This window comes from Sus scrofa, chromosome 4 (assembly GCF_054392235.1).
Source record: "Sus scrofa isolate SSC_HxYL_T2T_F1_AM1 chromosome 4, Sscrofa_HxYL_maternal_Yorkshire_Landrace_v2.0, whole genome shotgun sequence".
NCBI lineage: Eukaryota > Metazoa > Chordata > Mammalia > Artiodactyla > Suidae > Sus > Sus scrofa.
In genome coordinates this window covers 37387214-37406149 of record NC_139386.1, presented here as the reverse complement: position 1 = coordinate 37406149, position 18936 = coordinate 37387214, and the positions used below count along the sequence as shown (strand labels likewise).

The following is an 18936-nucleotide window of genomic DNA, read 5'->3' as shown; positions in this document are numbered from 1 at the left end:
TGCTATTCCTACTACTGTTACACTGCAATTATTACAAATTTAAGGTCGTGTCAGAATTTTTTTTTGGCCACATCCTCAGCATGTGGAAGTTCCTGGGTCAGGGGGTTGAACCCATGGCCCAGCAACAACTTGAAGCTGCTTCAGTGACAACACCAGATCCTTAACATGATGTGCCATCAGGGAACTCCAGAATTTTTTTTTTTTTCTTTTTTTCTTTTTAGGGCCATACCTGCAGCATATGGAAGTTGCCAGGCTAGGGATCTGATAGGAGCTACAGCTGCAGGCCTATGCAACACCAGATCCAAGCCCCATTTTCAACCTACACCACAGCTCATGGCAACACCGGATCCTTAACCCACTGAGGGAGACCAGGGATAGAACCTGTGTCCTCATGGACGCTAGTCGGGTTTGTTAATGCTAAGCCATGATGGGAACTCTCAGAATTTTTGTTTTTAAAGTTTGCTATTTATTTTTTTTTATTATTTTGTTTTATTTTATATTTATCTTTTTTGGGGCCACACCCGCAGCATATGGAGGGTCCCAGGCTTGGGGTCTGATGGGAGCTACAGCTGCTGGCCTATGCCACAGCCACAGCAATGCCAGATCTGAGCCTGGGACCTACACCACAGCTCAAGGCAATGTCGGATCCTTAACCCACTTAGCAAGGCCAGGGATTGAACCCTCAACCTCATGCTTCCTAATGTGATTCATTTCCACAGCACCATGAAGGGAACTCCTAAAGTTTGCTGTTTAATGAAGGGTTCCACTTCAGGTTTAGGGTACATTCACATTTTCCCTTGAAGTCCATTATATTCAAAGTCAGATTTTTTTTTTTAAGTCTTTCCTTATCAGCTTCCTCTTCTTCTTTAAGGACCCACATTCTTTTATAACTTTATTGGTCTCCATTCATAATGAGCAGCTTTCAGTTTCTTGAATAGAGGAGTCATCATTTGTTCCTAGGCCTTTACATGTGATTCTCTACCAGGAACTCTCTTAAGCCACCGTTTCAGTCACCTAACTACCATTCATTAAGTCTCAGAATAGATATTAAGAGCAAGTTAGGCTCCCCTTCTGTGTGCTCTTTTCATAGTACTTAGCAAGTTTAATTTTAATTGTCTGCTTTGTCTGGGTCCTGAGGACAGAGATCATCTCCATTCTGTCCATTTATTTATCCCTAGCACAAAGCACTTTCATGATACAAAATGTATTGTTTAGCCCTTCATTGTCAACTGATTGCATGTGCCCCTGAGGAGGGGTATAAATTTGGGTGATGAATCTCCCAGAACTGGCCATGGTATGTTTCAGGAGAGGGATGCAATTATTGAGACATCAGCAGGCAACATTTCTTGCATTTGGGGGCAGTGAGTGTTGAGTGTTTTGTGTACACACCACACACCGTGGTCTCTAAACATCACATGATAGCAGCCAACATCAATCATCTATTCCTCCACTTCACTCAGTTTTCAGATTTAGGAAGTACTAGATTATAAAACTTGCAGCTCATCACTTCTTAAACGCACAAATTCTATCGTCAACAAATAAGATGAGCCTTCTATTCCTAGGAAACTTCATGACAATTTAGGCTTAACTCAGCTACCTTTCTCCTACTCTTTACATAATTCATTTATTATACAATTTCACATTCTTACCAGCAATGTTCAAGGGTCCAGTTTATCCACATATTCACCAACACTTTCCTTTTCCTAAACTGCTTAGTTTTTTATTTATTTTTCACTATAGCCCTCCTACTGGGTGTGGTGTTTACTTACATTTCTATGATGTTTAATGATGTTGAACAACTCTTCATGTGCTTATAGCATTTGTATATCTTTGGGAAAATGTTTGTTTGAGCCCTTTGCCCATTTTTAAACTGAGTTGTCTTTTTGTTGATGATTTGTAGGAGTTTTTTTTAACTTGATTAAACAATTTTTTTTTTTTTTTTGTCTTTTTGCCATTTCTTGGGCCGCTCCTGTGGCATATGGAGGTTCCCAGGCTAGGGGTCCAGTCGGAGCTGTAGCCACTGGCCTACGCCACAGCCACAGCAACTCGGGATCCGAGCCTCGTCTGCAACCTACACCACAGTTCACGGCAACGCCGGATAGTTAACCCATTGAGCAAGGGCAAGGACCAAACCCACAACCTCATGGTTTCTAGTCGGATTCGTTAACCACTGCGCCACGACGGGAACTCCCTGATTAAACAATTTTTATTGAAGTATACTTGACATACATTGTTGTGTTAGTTTCTGGTGCAGGGTAAAGTGATTCCATTATATTTATTCTTTTTCATATCCTTTTATGTTTTATTATAAGATATGGAATATAGTTCCTATGCTATATATAACACCTACTGTGTTCCAGTATACAGTAGGTCCTTGTCGTTTATCTATTTTATATATATATAGTAGTTGTATCTGCTAATGACAAATTCCTACTTTATTCCTTTCCTTCTCCTTTTCCCCTTTGGTAACTATAAGTTTGTTTTCTATGTCTGTGAGTCTGTTTCTGTTTTGTAAATAAATTAATTTGTATCATATTTTACTTATTTTTTAAATTTTATTTATTTATTTTATTATTATTATTATTATTAATTTTTTTTGCTTTTTAGGGCTGCACCCATGGCATAAGGAACTTACCAGGCTGGGGTCAAGTTGGAGCTACAGCCGCCAGCATACACCACAGCCACAGCAATGCTAGATCCAAGCTGCTTCTGCAACATACACCACAGCTCACGGCAAAACAGGACCCTGAACCCCCTGAGCCAGGCAAGGGATTGAACCCACATCCTCATGGGTCCTAGTTGGTTCGTTAACCACTGAGCCGTGAAGGAAACTCCCCTGTATCATATTTTAGATTCCATATATAAGGTATGTCATATGATATTTGTCTTTCTCTAACATACTTTACTTAGAATGATGATCTGTAGGTCCATCCATGTTGCTGAAAATGGCATTATTTCAATATTTTTCATGGCTAAGTAATAATCAATCACACACACACACGCACACGCACACACCCCACATCGTTTTATCCATTCCTCTGTCACTGGACATTTAGGTTGCCTCCATATATGGTTATTGTAACTAGTGCTGGTCTAATCATTGGGATGTATATATCTTTTTGAATTATAGTGTTCTCCTATGCCTAGGAGTGGGATTAATGGATCATATGACAATTAAATTTTTATTTTTTTAAGGAATCCCCATACTATTTTCCATAGTGGTTTTACCAACCTACATTCCCACCAACAGTGTAGGAAGGTTCTCTTTTTTCTATACACTCTCCAACATTTATTATTTACTGATGGCCATTCTGACCAGTGTGAGCTAATAATTCATTGTCATTTTGATTTGCATTTATCTATTAATTAACAGTGTTGAGCATCTTTTAATGTGCTTATTGGCTATGTGTGTTTCTTCAGAGAAATGTCTGTTTAGGCCTTCTGCCCGTTCTTTGGGTGATCTGTTTTTGCATTATTCAGTCATATGAGCTGTTTGAATATTTTGGAAATTAAGCCCTTGGCAATCTCATTGTTTGCAAACATTTTCTCTCAATCTGTACATTGCTTTCATTTTCTTTATGCTTTTCTTTGCTCTCTAAAAGATTATAAGTTTGATTATGTCCCACTTGTTTATTTTTGCTTTTATTTCTATTGCCTTGGGAGACTAACCTAAAACAGCATTGCTATGATTTCTGTCACACAATGTTTTGCCTATGTTCTCTTCTAGGAGTTTTATGGTGTTGTGTCTTACATTTAAGTCTTTAAACTATTTTGAGTTTATTTTTGTATATGGCATATAATGAAAATTTTACCTCTTCCCATCCAATTTGGATATCTTTTACTTCTTTTTCTTATCTGATTGCTATAACTAGGACTTCTATTACTATTTTGAATAGAAGTGGTGATAGTGGGCATCCTTATCTTGTTCTAGAATTTAGTGCAAATGCTTTCAGCTTTTCATTGTTGAGTATTATGCTGGCTGTTGGTTTGTCATAAATCATTTTTATTACATGGAGATATGTTCCCTCTGTACCCTCTTTGGTAAGTTTTATCATGTATGGATGTTGGGTTTTGTCAAATGCTTTTTCTGCATCTATTGAAATAATCATGTGTTTTTTATCTATTCTTTTCATTGATGGGTGTATCAAATTGAGTGATTTGTGTATGTTAAACCATCCTTGGGATGAATCCAACTTGCTCATGGTGCATGATCTTTTTTTGTGTTGTTGGATTTGGTTTGCCAATATTTTGTTGTGAATTTTTGCATCTATATTTATCAGAGATAATTAATGGCTTTTAATTTTCTTTTGTGGTAGTGTCTTTGGTTTTGGAATCAGGGTGATGATGGCTTCATAGAATGACTTTGAGAGTGTTCCCTCCTCTTCAGTCTTAGAAGAGTTTAAGAAGGATTTTTATAAGTTCTTTTTTGTATGTTGGGTTAAATTTCCTGGTGAACCTATCTGGTCCTGGACTTTTGTTGGTAGGCAGTTTTGGGGTTTTTTTTTGGTTTTTTGGTTTTTGGTTTTTGTTTTGACAGATTCTATTTCACTTCTAGTAATCAGTCTGTTCAAATTACTATTTTTTTTTAATTCATTTTTGGTGGGCTCTTTGTCTCTAGGAAATTTGTTCATTTCTTCTAGGTTGTCCAATTTGTTGGCCTATAGTTATTCACAGTATTCTCTTATGGTTTTTTTATTTCTATGGTGCCATTTGTTATCTCTCCTCTTCCTTATTTTATTTGGGTCCTCTCTCTTTCTTCTTGGTGAGTATGACCAGAAGTCTGTCAATTTTATTAACCCTTTCAAGGAACCAGATCTTAGTTTTATTTATTTAGTTTTCTTTTTTTTTAATCTCTATTTTATTCATTTTCCCTCTGACCTTTATTATTTCCTTCCTTCTGCTGACTTTAAGTTTTATTTGTTCTTTCTCTGAATCTTTAAGTTGGTAGATTAGGCTATTTACTTGAGATTTTTCTTGCTTTGGAGGAAGACATGGATCACCATGAACTTTCCTCTTAGAAGTATTTTTTCTACATCCCATAGATTTTGTATCATTGTGTTTTCATTGTCATTTGTCCCAAGGTATTTTTTTTAACTACTGTATTAATTCATTGGCTTTTTGCTAGCATGTTGTTTGGTCTCTCTGTAATCATTTTTTCATTATTTCTCTTTCTATGGTTGATTTATAATTTCATGCTGTTGTAGTCAGGAAAGTTGCCTGAAGTAATTTCTACATTCATTAACTTGTTGAAATTAGTTTTGTGCCTTTAGTTTTTGTCTCAATGAAAAAGTTTTTAACTTCGATGAAGTCTAACTATTTTTTTTTCTTTTGTTGCCTATCTATCTTTGTAGCATCCTATTTAAGAATCTATTACCAAATCATAGGTCATTAAGATTTCTGCCTGTATTATTTTAAGAGTTTTATGCTTATAGTTAGGTTGTTGATTTATTTTTTGTTTGTTTTTATATATCTTATGTGATAAAAGTCCAATGTCATTCTTTTGCATGTTGAATAGCCAGTTGTCCTAGCACCATTTATTTTTTTCCCCCTTGAATAGTCTTTGAACATCCAATATATGCCATGGAATTTCTTTTACACTAAAGAAACAAAATAAAATAACTTCTAATAAGTGTCTATCTCTTACAGAGTTCAGCACCCTATCAAAAAGGCAGACTAGAGAGGCACTGCTATGTCACAGTGTGTTAATCATCCAGCTTGTCTCTGTGGTGTTGCCAGTTCCATCCCAGCCCAGCACAGTTGGTTAAAGATCCAGAATTGCCATAGCTGTAGTATAGGCTGCAGGTGTGGTTCAGATTCTATTCCTGGCCCCGAAATTTTTATATGCAGCTGAAAAAGGAGGAAAAAAATAGATTCACTAGTTAATTATTAGTGTGATGTGATAGGTACTTCGATAGAAATAAATAAAGAATATTTAGGATTACAGAAAAGCCACATCAAAATTTGAATAATAGGAGTTTCCATTGTGGCTCATTGGCTCATGTGGCTCATGTTAAGAACCCAACATCATGTCCATGAGGTTGCAAGTTCAATCCCTGGCCTCACTCAATGGGATAAGGATCCAACATTGCTGCAAGCTCATTGTAGGTCACAGATGCGGCTCAGATCCAGTGTTGATGTCACTAAAGCATAGGCCTGCAGCTGTAGCTCCATTTCACCCCCTAGCCTGGGAACTTCCATATGCCACAGGTAGGGTCCTAAAAATTAAACAAAAATAAAAAATAGGAGTTCCCATACTGGTTCAGCAGTCACAAATCTACCTAGTATCCATGAGGACACAGTTTTGATCCCTGACCTTGCTCAGTGGGTTAAGGATCCGACATTGCCACGAGCTGTGGTGTAGGTCACAGACGTGGCTCAGATCTGGCATTGCTTTGGCTGTGGCATAGGCTGACAGCTACAGCTCTGATTCAACCCCTAGCCTACTAACCTTCATGTGCCACAGAGTGGCCCTAAAAAAGACCAAAAAATTTTTTTTAAATAAAAAACTTTAAAAAGTTTGAATAACATATTCTGCTCAAAGGACATCTCATACTAATAAGTGTGACATAATGCAAACAAAACAAATGAATCTAAAAATCAATCTAGGCACAAATAGAAAATTTTAAAAAATAAATTAATGGTTACTTTTACTCAAGTGTTTTCAGGAAAGGTTTCACAGAGAATATGGCTTCTGAATTTGTTTCCACAAAGTATGAGTGGCAGGAGAGGGAAGGGAGAATTTTGAACTAAGAAAGCTAGTGCAGAATGAAAACTTGGCATATTTTGTTCACTTCTGAGTACCTAGCACATAGTATCATTAATAGGAACTTAATGAATTAATGAGAGTGAATAATGAGAGATCAAATGATTAGATGATTTAGTAGAGCTAGAAAATCCAGTGACTGAATGTGAGTGTTTCTGAGAGATACTGATACAAAGAAAGAACATTTTAGATCCGATGTTGTCATTTGATTTTTGTTTCTCATTTGGTATTACAGGTAGAACCCAAAAAATACACAGTGAAGAGTATTTTACTCCTCCACTAACCAACATTAATTGGCAGCCTTTATAATGGTTTTCATTTATTCCTCCTGATAAATTACTCATTATTTATTTTGTCTTTAATCATAATGCGTTTCTGTGTGTATGTTGGGAAGAAGGAAGCAAGGAAGTTAAGCAGAAAGTATCATCAAATTTTAAGTCTCGCAGGTCTTTTACTTCCAAAAGCTTAATTTTTCAGCTGAGAGAATACATTAGGGTTCAATCAGGGCAGCACAATACTCTATGAGTATTTTAACATAAGGGACTTATTTTGGGAATAAGACCACATCTGACTGTGGAAGAAGCTGGGTGACCTGGGCAAAAATTTGTAGCATCCCAGGAAACTAGGAAGCCAGGCAAGTCCAATAGCTGGAGGGACCACTGAAGGCTGTTAGGAAGTCCACGGGAGGCTATTGCTTCTGCTTGTGGAGATGAGCCTGCCATTGCTATTGGTCAGTAGAGCCAGCAGTCAGCAGAAAAGAACCAGTCACAAAGGTGGGAAAAGTGAGGACAACTGGAATCTGCCAGCACCTCTGTAACATAATTTCATCACTATTTAAACAATATGACATTCAGAGAATATTGTCCACTGTTTCTCTTCCACATTCCAACTCTGATGCAAATTTCTTTCTAAACTCTGAACCATTCTTAGCAAGTTACAGAATGAAACCATTACAGTAAACAAAGTTTGAGGAGATTCTTTGGCTTGTCCAGTGTCACTTAAAAATATAGCTAAATGTAGCTCTGGTTTGCTCATTCTCAGTCACCTCCTTTTCTTCGGTTCAGTGCCCTGACCCCTTACGCTTAGGCTAAGTTCATTGTTAGTTATTCACTTTTATTTCCTTTTTCTTTTAGCAACTATTTTTACTATGTCTGGGTTTATTTATAATCTGAGGAAATGAGAAGTGCTGAGAACTAAAATAACCTGTGCTGATGTCGGCCATGTGCAGGTTACATATTAAAGTCACTGTTGCTGTTTTTACATGTTTTTACATGTTTTTACATGTTTTTACATGTTGCTGTTTTTACATGGGGGTCAGCTGGGGGTGGGGGAATAGTATGAAAAGTTTAATCTTACCCTTTCCTGAAAATGCCAATAAGACATAGTTCTCCAAGTTAAAATAATTTTCTCTTTTATAATATTTAAAGATACTATTTAAATAGACTTGAAAACTATACTTGAGGAGTTCCCGTCGTGGCTCAGTGGTTAACGAATCTGACTAGGAACCATGAGGTTGCGGGTTCAATCCCTGGCCTTGCTCAGTGGGTTAAGGGTCCGGCGTTGCCGTGAGCTGTGGTGTAGGTTACAGATGAAGCTCAGATCCCGCGTTGCTGTGGCTGTTGTGTAAGCCAGCTGCTGCAGCTCCGATTCGACCCCTAGCCTGGGAACCTCCATATGCCGTGGGTGCAGCCCTAGAAAAGGCAAAAAAAAAAAAAAAAACAGCTATACTTGAAAAATAAATAATTTAGTTTTCATTTTAAAAAGTTTATATACTTTTATTTGGCCCCCTCACTATCTATGTTTGATATCCTTGGGAAATTAATCTTTCAAACTTTATTGAGAGAAGTAGTCACAGCATGTTTATTTGTTTAAATATTTTGATATACATGTACCAAAGTACATACACTACCCTTACGCCTTTGTCCCCCCGACACAAACGGTTTTTTAGAAATTAGTGTTGCTATGTTTTCTTACCAGGCTGAATATGAATTTGACACATCCTTAAAATCTGTCAGTTGTGTGCTTCACAGGATTAGTAACAATGCCTGTGTGGAAGTGTGGCTTTGTGATGACATTAAAGTACCTGGAACACATACAGTTGTTCTTAATTCTGAGAGCTCATGACTGTTGCATCTGTCTTTTAATCTCACAGCTTTATTTCTGGAAGTGAAGTCTCACCCAAATGTTCCTAGGAGCCCTTGCATATATTGATTTGCAATTAATCAAACATGATACTTTTCCAGAATTGCACCTGAAATCATACACAGGAATGTAGAAAGAGAGCATTTTCTTCATTTTTACTCTTTAACCTGAAAACCATCACTTTTCTCTTAATTTGCAGGAAATGTCAGGCGAATGCCTAAGGAAAATTATAGAACAGAAGTTAAACTGATTCCCATAGTTTATGGATTAATGCCTGGAGTGACCAAAACCCTCTTGAATTGTACGATTTTATAATAATCCTCTTAAGCTTTTTCATGGCTTTATATGAGGAAATGTGATTTTTCCTGCCACTGAAAATACCTGGGAACTAGGTGTGAAAAGGGATCCTGACGCAGCAGGAAGGAGCCATTGGTTTATCCCTCCCAATAGCCAGCAAATATTTTCTTCCTTACGCATTGGCTGAAAGGGCTCTTGGCAACCTTGTAAAGGCGGCAGAGAGATAAAAAGGACAAAGATCTGTCTTGTCCAGGCTTACTCTTTGTATCTTAACAGTAGGTACTCAAAAGTCAGAAAATATTTAAGCTGAATATAATTGTCATAATAATATATCATAAAATTTTAAAAGCCTTCTATATTTTCAGTTACTTTGTAGTCTTATAGCTCCTAATATTACATGATTTTTATATACGTGAATATAGATAATGAACAGATTGATCTAAACCCAGCTGACCAAAGCCCTCATTAGTCCTCCTTCAACATTTTGTTTTTAAGACAAGGAGCCAAACAAGATTATATCAGATTTACTTAAAAGTGTATTGCAACACGTAACTTTTATTTTTTTATGTTTATCTTTTTAGGGCCACATCTGTGGTATATGGAAGTTCTCAGGCTAGGGGTCGAATTGAAGCTGTAGCTGCTGGCCTGCACCACAGCTCATGGCAATGCCGGATCCTTAACCCCCTGAATGAACAGGGGTCGAACCTGCATCCTCATGGATACTGATCCAGTTCATTACCATAATACCATATGAAAAAGTCTTTCAGTTGCATAAGAAATGTTCTATGCACACACAGACCATCTAGCACTTTTTTATTCTTGGTGGAATATTTTGGAAGTCTTAATACCATTTTTCTTACTTGTCTTATAAATTTTGAAGTATGGTCCCTAAACTTCTTTAATATTTACCATGAAGTCACACCAAAATGTTAGGAAGATGGGCGGAAGAACCTTAGCATAAATATGCTGAGCCCAAGAAAAATGGCCAAAACCTCCCCAAATATGTATTTTCATGAATGCATGTAGCATATACATATGCCTTCTTGCTTAGTGACAATTTCAGAGAACTGTCATTTTTATTATTTACAGTCTCCCCCTTTCAAGGCTTAACAGAATAGCTTAACACATATGATTACTTTGCTGTAATTTGATTACCACCTTACAGTTGTTAATGTTTTTTAATACTCAAAGAGAGTTTAGTAAGTTTTTATGGGCTTAATCCTCTGTATTGGATGATAGGCACAAATCATTATACCATTTCTTTGTTTCTGTGGACAATATTGAGCTGTATTTAATCATTGCTATATTAGAACATATCGTAGAAATATTTTTTCTATGGCTCTCCCAATCCCATGTGCCTTAGAAATAGATAATGTTTTTCTCTCGCTGATTTTAATATCCATCATTCATCAAGATATGTGTAATCGTGGATCCTATTGTATTACTCTGAACCAGGACGCATTGTGCTTCTTGAGTTTGTGGATTCCTCTATTTCAGCGGTTCTGGAGAGTTCTCAGTCATTATTTCTTTAATACCATCCCTTTCCCTTTCTTTTCTCTCATTTTGGCTTGTCAGTTAAATATATCAGACTTGCCTCTCCACATCACTTAACTTTTTTTTTTCCTTTTTTTTTTAAATTACTCAATGAATTTATTACATTCATAGTTGTACAATGATCATCACAATCCAGCTTTTATAGGAGTTCCATCCTCAGCACATTTAACTTTTAAACTTTCCATTTTAAAATTTAGTTGAATACATTTCTGGAATGTTCTCAAATCTATATTCTAGTTTACTAAATTTGTTCTTAAGTTATATCTGAAATTGTTTTTATCCAACTATTATGTGTTTAATTATAGTAAATAAATTGTTTTACTTCTGAAAGTTCTATTTGGTTGTTTTTCAAATCTGTTTTGCCTTTTTTTTCGTAGTACCTTGGTTTTTCCCTCGTGTTTTCCATTCAATCCTATATGTGTTTAATGATTTTAAAGAAATATATTGTCCATATGTGGAAATTCCATTATCAGTAGTTCTTGATAATGAATTTGATAATGGAATTGAATTCTCCTCTTGCTAATAATTTTGGGAATTAATATGTGAAATCTGTGATTAGGAGTTTGTTTTCAGTCGTCTTGGTTGCTTCGAATCCTTTTTGTTGGTTTGAGGGCATGTTTTTCCAGAGAGGTTTTACATCTATTTCCAGCTGATACCACAGTGTTACCAAAGATCTGGTGGCAATTTTATATAAATAACTCAGTGTGGACATTCCTGAACTGACACAACTAATATAAATTACAGCTTCCAAACACCCATGAGGTATTTCCCATAATTTTTAATTTCCCCATTATTTTAATTTTTAAGTTGAAACAACATGGAGATCTCTGTTGGTTTTTTTGTTTTGTTTTGTTTTGTTTTCCAATAAGCTATCTTGCCAAGACAGGCAAACATCCTCGTTCTTTTCTATTTTTGATAGGATGTTGTTTTTCTGGCCTTTTAAGGGCCCCAGATCTAGGTTGGCAGCTCATTTCAAAATCCTTGCCTGTCAGGGATGTAAGGATTAGCCTGTGGTCTCAATATGGCCATTAAAAATCTATTCTCCTGGTTTATGGAAAGTGACTAAGACCCTGATGTCATTAACAATGTCAGTTAATACTTCGAGTTTTATTTCCCTCTTTTGTTATTTTAAACCCTAGACTATGATCTAGTAAAATATTGGCAGAATTTAATTCTCATTGTAGTTATTTCTTCAGTGTTTATTTTTTCTTTCTTTTGAATTCATCCTTGAAAATATTTGAATCTATAAAAATGTTTTTATGGTTTAAAAAATGCGTATCCAAATACTTACCAGAGATAATAGAAAGGAAAAGTTAACACTCTATACCAGTAAAGTCGTAGTTTCATCAGACTATTGACTTATTAAATTTTTTTTAAATTTCTAAGGTCATGGGTCTTTCATATTTTTTGTTACTGATTTAATTCACATAATGGGAAAAAATTATGATACGGACAAGTACTATTTTTCCCCCATAAACTTTAACTTTAGTTAAAGTTTGCTCTTATTTGGTTCTCTGCCATCTTTTCCATTTTAAGGTATTTTTAATACATCATATATTTTAAGCACTCCCCTATGAGAGCACATCAGATGTTACGTGTTTCTCACATTGGTCATTTTGTGGAATTTGAGCTATTAGGCTATAATTATGGTGTCTCTCAGGATCTCAACCCTTCCTCTGTATTCAGGTTTTAATACTTCTTCCTGTTACCCTCTATTCACCAGATCTCTTAATTCTTTAAAATTGATTTTCTTGAAATACAATACTTATGTGTCACAGAACCAGATGATCCAATTTGCTTTTTTGGCAGAAACCATGTAAAGCTCTGCCCATTGCAGAGTTCAACAAAAGATACCAATACTCTCTAGACAACTCTGGTAGGAAAAGACATAGACAGACTCGAGTTTTCTCTGGGCTTATTCATAAGATATCTTAGGCCAATTCTCTGATCTCAATTTTCATTTTATAATAAGAGAATCATAGGAACATATTTATAAGAAATGTTAAATTAATGGTTCCAAGGAACTTTTGAGGTACAGCTGGCTAGTAAAACATAGAACTATATTATTTTATAAAATGAAAACTAAGTATATGGGCAGTAGACATAAGGATCTGCACTAGCACAAGCTTTGGTTTCTCAGTAATATTTTCCGATTTCATCTACTATGAATGCAGCTTTTCCTTTGAAATTACTAGCAATTTGACAATACTGAATGTAAAGTAGGGATAATATGCTAAATAACTGATCAAAAGGTGAAAATGTTTAAAGAAGAACTAAAATAGAGGTCATATGCTGCTCTGGTATCACCTTGCCTTTCAGGCCAAATTGTGGAACCTTCGTTCCAGCTGGGTGGCCTTCATCAGGTCCCTAACCCTCATCTTTTCATAACTAATTTGGGGCCAGTAATGGTCCTTAATTCTCCACAGGGTTGTTGTAAAGAAGAATATCACAGTTACAAAAGCCATTTCACAAACTGTAAAGGCAGTCATAATCAATGAATTCAGATGGTTCTTAGCATTTTTTTTTTTTAAAGGGTCAAGGATTAAGAAGATAAGCTTTTGAACCTAGTGGGATTGGAAAGATGGCAGTTGTAAAGTAGAATGTCAGAAATACTAAAACTGGGAAATGTAAAATGGTCACAAAATAGTAAGATTATTGTTGATAACAAGAGAGATACTAAACTATTTGTAAAAACAAAAGAAATTAAAGGCATTCCTGCTGTAGCACAGTGGGTTAAGAATCCAGCTGCAGAGGCTCAGGTCACTGTGGAGGCATAGATTCGATCCCTGGCCCAGTGCAGTGGGTTAAAGGATCCACCATTGCCACACCTGTGACTTGAATTCAGTCCCTGGCCTGGGAGCATTGATATGCCGTGGGTGCAGCTATAAAATAAAAAAAAAAAAAAAAGGAATGAAAAATAGACAAAGTAATTTATTAACAGGTCCTAGGATGCTACTAATATGAAATTAATTTATATCTAAACTTCTCAGTGACTTTTTTTTTTATCTTTTATGAGTATGAAGTTAGCAATTGTAGTTATAAAATCATATCTATAAAATGTACAGACACTCAAAATAATGTAATTTTGTTATACATGGTTGTAATACAAAGGCTTGTACAAATGTAATTACAGTTATCCTTAAAAATGAAATGGCTAATAATTTTTTTACTTTTATCTTTTAGTATACGACGGCATCAAGAAAGAAGAGCAATTTTGACTCCCATTTTAACAGATTTTTCTGTCCGAATAACTGGAGCACCTGCCATCATTTTCACCAAAATAATTTCTCCAGAAAATATGCACACTGAGGTTAGAACTTGCTTTAGGTTTTATTTTAGTCTAAGTAATTGAGTAGCTTTTCTTTGTTTGTTAGGGGTTTTCTTAGTTGCAGTGCACGGAATATCAGATTAGCTTATTATTAACAGTTATGATTATAGCTAAAAATTGTTGAGTACTTTCTAATTCTGTTCAGTTACTGCTTTTCATGTAATAACTCATTTAATCCCCAGAATAATCCGATTAGGTTCTCCTACTGTCCTCATTTTATAGATGAGGAAACTGAAGCATAGAGAGTTAACTTGTATAAATTTTCACAAGTAGTAAGAAGCAGAACATGGTGTGAACCCAGTCAGTCTGGCTCCAGGCCGTACACTCCTGACCTCTACAACTTCTTTCTAATAAAAGCAACAGTAATATTGACAGATCACTTAGAGATCTCACGTGGATTACTTTACAAAGAGAGGTCTACCTAAATTATCTTATTTATTCTTCACAGAATCCATCCATATGAGATGGATATTATTAGTATACATGTTTTATAGATGAGGAAGCTGAGATCAAAAGAAATTAGGTAACCTGACCAATGTTACCATTTAGTAGTGGATCCAAATTTGAAGTCTGATGACATGGTATACTGCCTATAGGCCTAGAATAGAAATGTAATAATAATGTGATCCATTATAACTTTAAAGATACTTTGATCATTCAGAGTTATAGGCAGTTATTATGAAAAATGCAGAAAATTTAGGTACAGTTGAAATATATTAATTAAGTTGATAAAGGTTTACATTCTTATCTGAATTTAAAAAAAATAATATTGTACGTGTTATCTTATTTGATTTTTATAATAGCCCTATGGGGAAGGCATGGTATCTTGAATATCCACAAAAGGTATATAAAAAGTAAGTCTGCTAGTATCTTTGAGCAACACAATTAGTTTAAAATACACAAATATATTCCTTTCATCATTAATTGAGGAATAAGAGTTCTGTGGCACAGAGGACACGAATCTGACTAGGACCCATCTGGTTTGGATTCGATCCCTGGCCTCACTCAGTGGGTTCAGGATCCAGCATTGCCATGAGCTGTGGTGTAGGTTGCAGATGCGGCTCGGATCTGGTGTTGCTGTGGCTCTGGCGTAGGTTGGCAGCAACAGCTCCAATTAGACCCCTAGCCTGGGAACCTCCATATGCCATTTGTGCGGCCCTAAAAAGACAAGAGACCAAAAAAAAAAAAAAAAGAGTTCTAACTATAATAAGTAAATACTAGAAACTTTTGGAGGGAAAGGTTATTTAAGTAAAAAGGTGGGGGGGATCATTTCCGACATGCTGTTCTTTATGGCTTTATTAAAAGCTACTCTAAGCTGTGTAGTTTGTAGTTGGAACCCTCGTAAACTCCTTAAATCCATTCTCTTGGATGACACTAACAAGAAGAAGGTTTGTTGGACGTTTCCAAGCATTTGAACATTGTCCACATGTGCTTCATGACAGGAGGCAGGGCTTCTGCTTATTAAGTGAAACTTCTGGATTGTTTTTCATTTCTGTTTTCCTTCCCTGAGTCTTCCAACAGTGAATGTTCAAGTGGCTCAGTGATGCAGAATGGCACCAGTTAAGTAGCGGACATCTACCTGATGCTGCCAAGATTTTAGCAGTTTAGAAAAATGAAATTAATTGGTCTAGCTCTCTTTGGCTTCTGCACTCCATTTTGTTATAAATCATCTGGAGAGTGTCCTTTAGAGAATACTCTGACCACACCACTTGTGACTGTAATTGCCTGCCTGTAGTTGCCCGTTTACGTCTGTCTGCCCACCTAGATTATAACCTTCTCAAGAGCAGATTGTCCTTCAAGGCCAACCTGACTCCCTCTGATGTTCCTAGCACTTGAATGTGGGGTATAATACTTAGGAGATGCTCAGTAAATATTTGTTGGTTTGAATGGATGTACAAATTTATGCTAAAGAATTATACCATCACCGACATATTGCAACAGTGTATGAAAAAGCCAAATGTACATGAAATAGTGAAAAAATTCTTACTGTTGGTTTGTTTCCCTGTAACTAACACAAGGCATAGTGCACAGGAGGCTCTCATAAATATTTATTAAATTAATCCATTAAAGTTATGTCAAGAGGCTCACCATTTCTGCAATTCTCATTAACATTGGAACTGGAGTCCCAGGAGAATTTATCAACATTGTGTAGAGTTCAAATAAGAAAGAATGATAAATTATCATCTAATGGCTATCATGTTTCTTTATCTGTATTCAACCTTTTTTTCTCCTTTAGGAGATTTTAGTGTGTGGCCATTCCTTGGAAGTGAATATAACCACAAACCTGGACTTCTTCCTAAGTGTGGCTCAAGTTCAACTCTTACATCAGTTAATAGTAGCAAATATGACTGGACTGGCACCATCAAGCAAAGCCACAGAGGTAACTATTACCTGATTTTGATTAGGCCTTCTGCGTTTGTGCCAGCATTACATTCATAATAGGAAAACAATTAAATTAAATGCTTTATGCTTATTCTATATTTAATTTTATTCAAAACATGGTCATAAATCATTTGGGAATGGTGTTCTTTATTTTTGAAATTTCTTTGGTCTCTTTTCCTGTAATTTATCATATACCTTTGCACAATTGCTGTGGCCCAGCCTCAGAAAAGCCTCTGTAAAAAACATGATTTTATTACCTTGCTGTAGTTTTTAAAGTATGATGCACAAAACCTGGTATAGCTTTTACTTACTGAGATCCATTACAGGGCTGAGGCCTTTTTTGGAAGTGAACTTTGTAAGAGTACTATGGGAATATCTTCAGTAAATAACTTCTAAAGCATTCGTTTCCCATGCTCAGTGAAGAATGGACACAATCAAAAAACTTGAATGCCTGCCTAGAATTTTAATTTTGATCCAGTGTTCATTGGAAGCCTGCATTGTAACCACAAAGCATGTCAGCATGAAACAAAGCTGCTTGTTAGATGCTTCTCAAGATATTTTTCTTTGCTTTTTTGTTTCCATACTTCTATAACCATATCTGTACTTAGAATAAATCTTTGATAAAAGCGCCAGTGGAAAAAACTGTTTATCTATGAAAAAGGCATTGCTTTTACCTTTGTTGTGTGTTATGCAGAAGGCTCTCAGTGCAATTTATTAAGAAGGACAGGAAGGAAGAGGTACTCACCGAGAGCCACCTGATGCTAAGGAGGTGTGCCAGGTAGTTTCATGTAGGTTAACTCCTATGTTCAAGCATGTTACTACAACCACTCCGAGGTAGATGTGAGCATTATCACCATTGTACAGATTAGGATGCTGGGGCTCAGAGGCAGTAAGTGACCTGCCTGAGATCATACACACATAAGTAAAAAATGGTGGATCTGAGGTTTTAAACTAAATCTTTCAAGTCAGTGCTTTTTTCAGTCTGCCAATTTGGTGTACTATAACTGTTACATTAGTCTCAATCACCTTTATCTTTAAAGATTTAAAAATTATAAATTTTTTAATTTTCATAGTTAAAGATTCTCTAACTAGATCATCTTTTACCACCCATGATTTTTTAAAAGGACTATAGAGCTATATACTCTTCAAAATATTGATTCTTTTTACATATATATGTGTGTGTTTATGTATATATCAAGAAGGAAGGGATGTATATATAGTTTTGTCCTCACCCATGGCATATGGAAGTTCCTGGGCCAGGGATTGAACCTACACAACAGCAGAGAACTGAGTCACTGCAGTGACAATGCTGGATCCTTAACCTACTGAACTACAAGGGAACCATTCCCCAATATATTTTAGACAATCCATGAGAATATAATTATATGATATAAAAACAAGCAGATCAAAAATATTTCCCCTTGACATCCTCAATGAAATCCTTGAAGCAAGTTGGGTTGGAAACAAATTCCTATATTATTTGTGCCAATTTTAGGGATCTGTCATGTCAATGAAATCTATATCACATATTTCTGATATGTTTTAGGAATTTATAGAACTTAGCAAATTGATTGCTACTTACCTACCTACTTCTGATGCCTATTAGTAGGATCTGATTTCAGTAAATAAGGCACACTCAGGGTTAGACGGCTAGCAACTCATACCTGAGTGTTAAGTCATTCATTATAGTTCCATAAACAAACTAGAATTGTTTGGCTGTTTTAAAATTGTGTCTGTGCCCCTTTATCCTTCTTGGACATTATATTAAAATTACAGACCCGAGTTATCTGATGGCTCAGCAGGTTAAGGATCTGGTGTTGTCACCACTGCAGCTTGGCTCACTGCTGTCTCATGGGTCTGATCCCTGGCCCAGGAACTTCTGCAAGAGACAGGCATGGCTAAAAAATAAAAACCTTTAAACAATGCAGGCAGTATACAGAAATAAAGTAAAAAAAAAAAAAAAAAAAAAAAAAAAAAAAAAGAATACACTGAAGAATGATCTAGTTGGTAAACTTTATTTTATGTATGTTCTACCACAATTGAAAAAAGGAAAAAAAAAAACGCTCTCGTCAGGGAGGACAGTTTGGACAGTTTGGTCCATTAAGGACCTCATTGTTTATCTACTCCAAATGCAATACTTTGCATCTACTAGCCCCAAACTCCCAGTCCATCATAATCCCTCCCCCTCCCCCTTGGCAACCACAAGTCTTTTCTCCATGTCCATGACTTTGCTTCTTTTCTGTAGATAGGTTTATTTGTGCCATATATTAGATTCCAGATATAAGTAATATCGTATGGTATTTGTATTTCTCCTTCTGACTCAATTCACTTAGTATGAGATTCTCTAGTTCCATCTGTGTTGCTACAAATGGCATTATTTTGTTCTTTTATATGGCTGAGTAGCAATCCATTGAATATATGTACCACACCGTCTTAATCCATTTATCCTCCAGTGAACATGTAAGTTGTT

At 35.9% G+C, this 18936-nt stretch overlaps 1 protein-coding gene across 33 annotated transcripts in view; it reads left to right on the top strand.

Moving 5' to 3' along the window:
- Positions 1-18936, top strand: part of VPS13B (vacuolar protein sorting 13 homolog B) — a 729842-nt gene that overhangs the window by 436700 nt on the left and 274206 nt on the right. For all 33 annotated transcript variants that reach the window (XM_085021978.1, XM_085021986.1, XM_085021974.1 and 30 more), the window contains 2 exons: positions 13940-14066; positions 16321-16464. In XM_085021978.1, coding sequence (XP_084878104.1) covers positions 13940-14066; positions 16321-16464 — 271 coding nt within the window. The remainder of the gene's footprint in view (positions 1-13939; positions 14067-16320; positions 16465-18936) is intronic.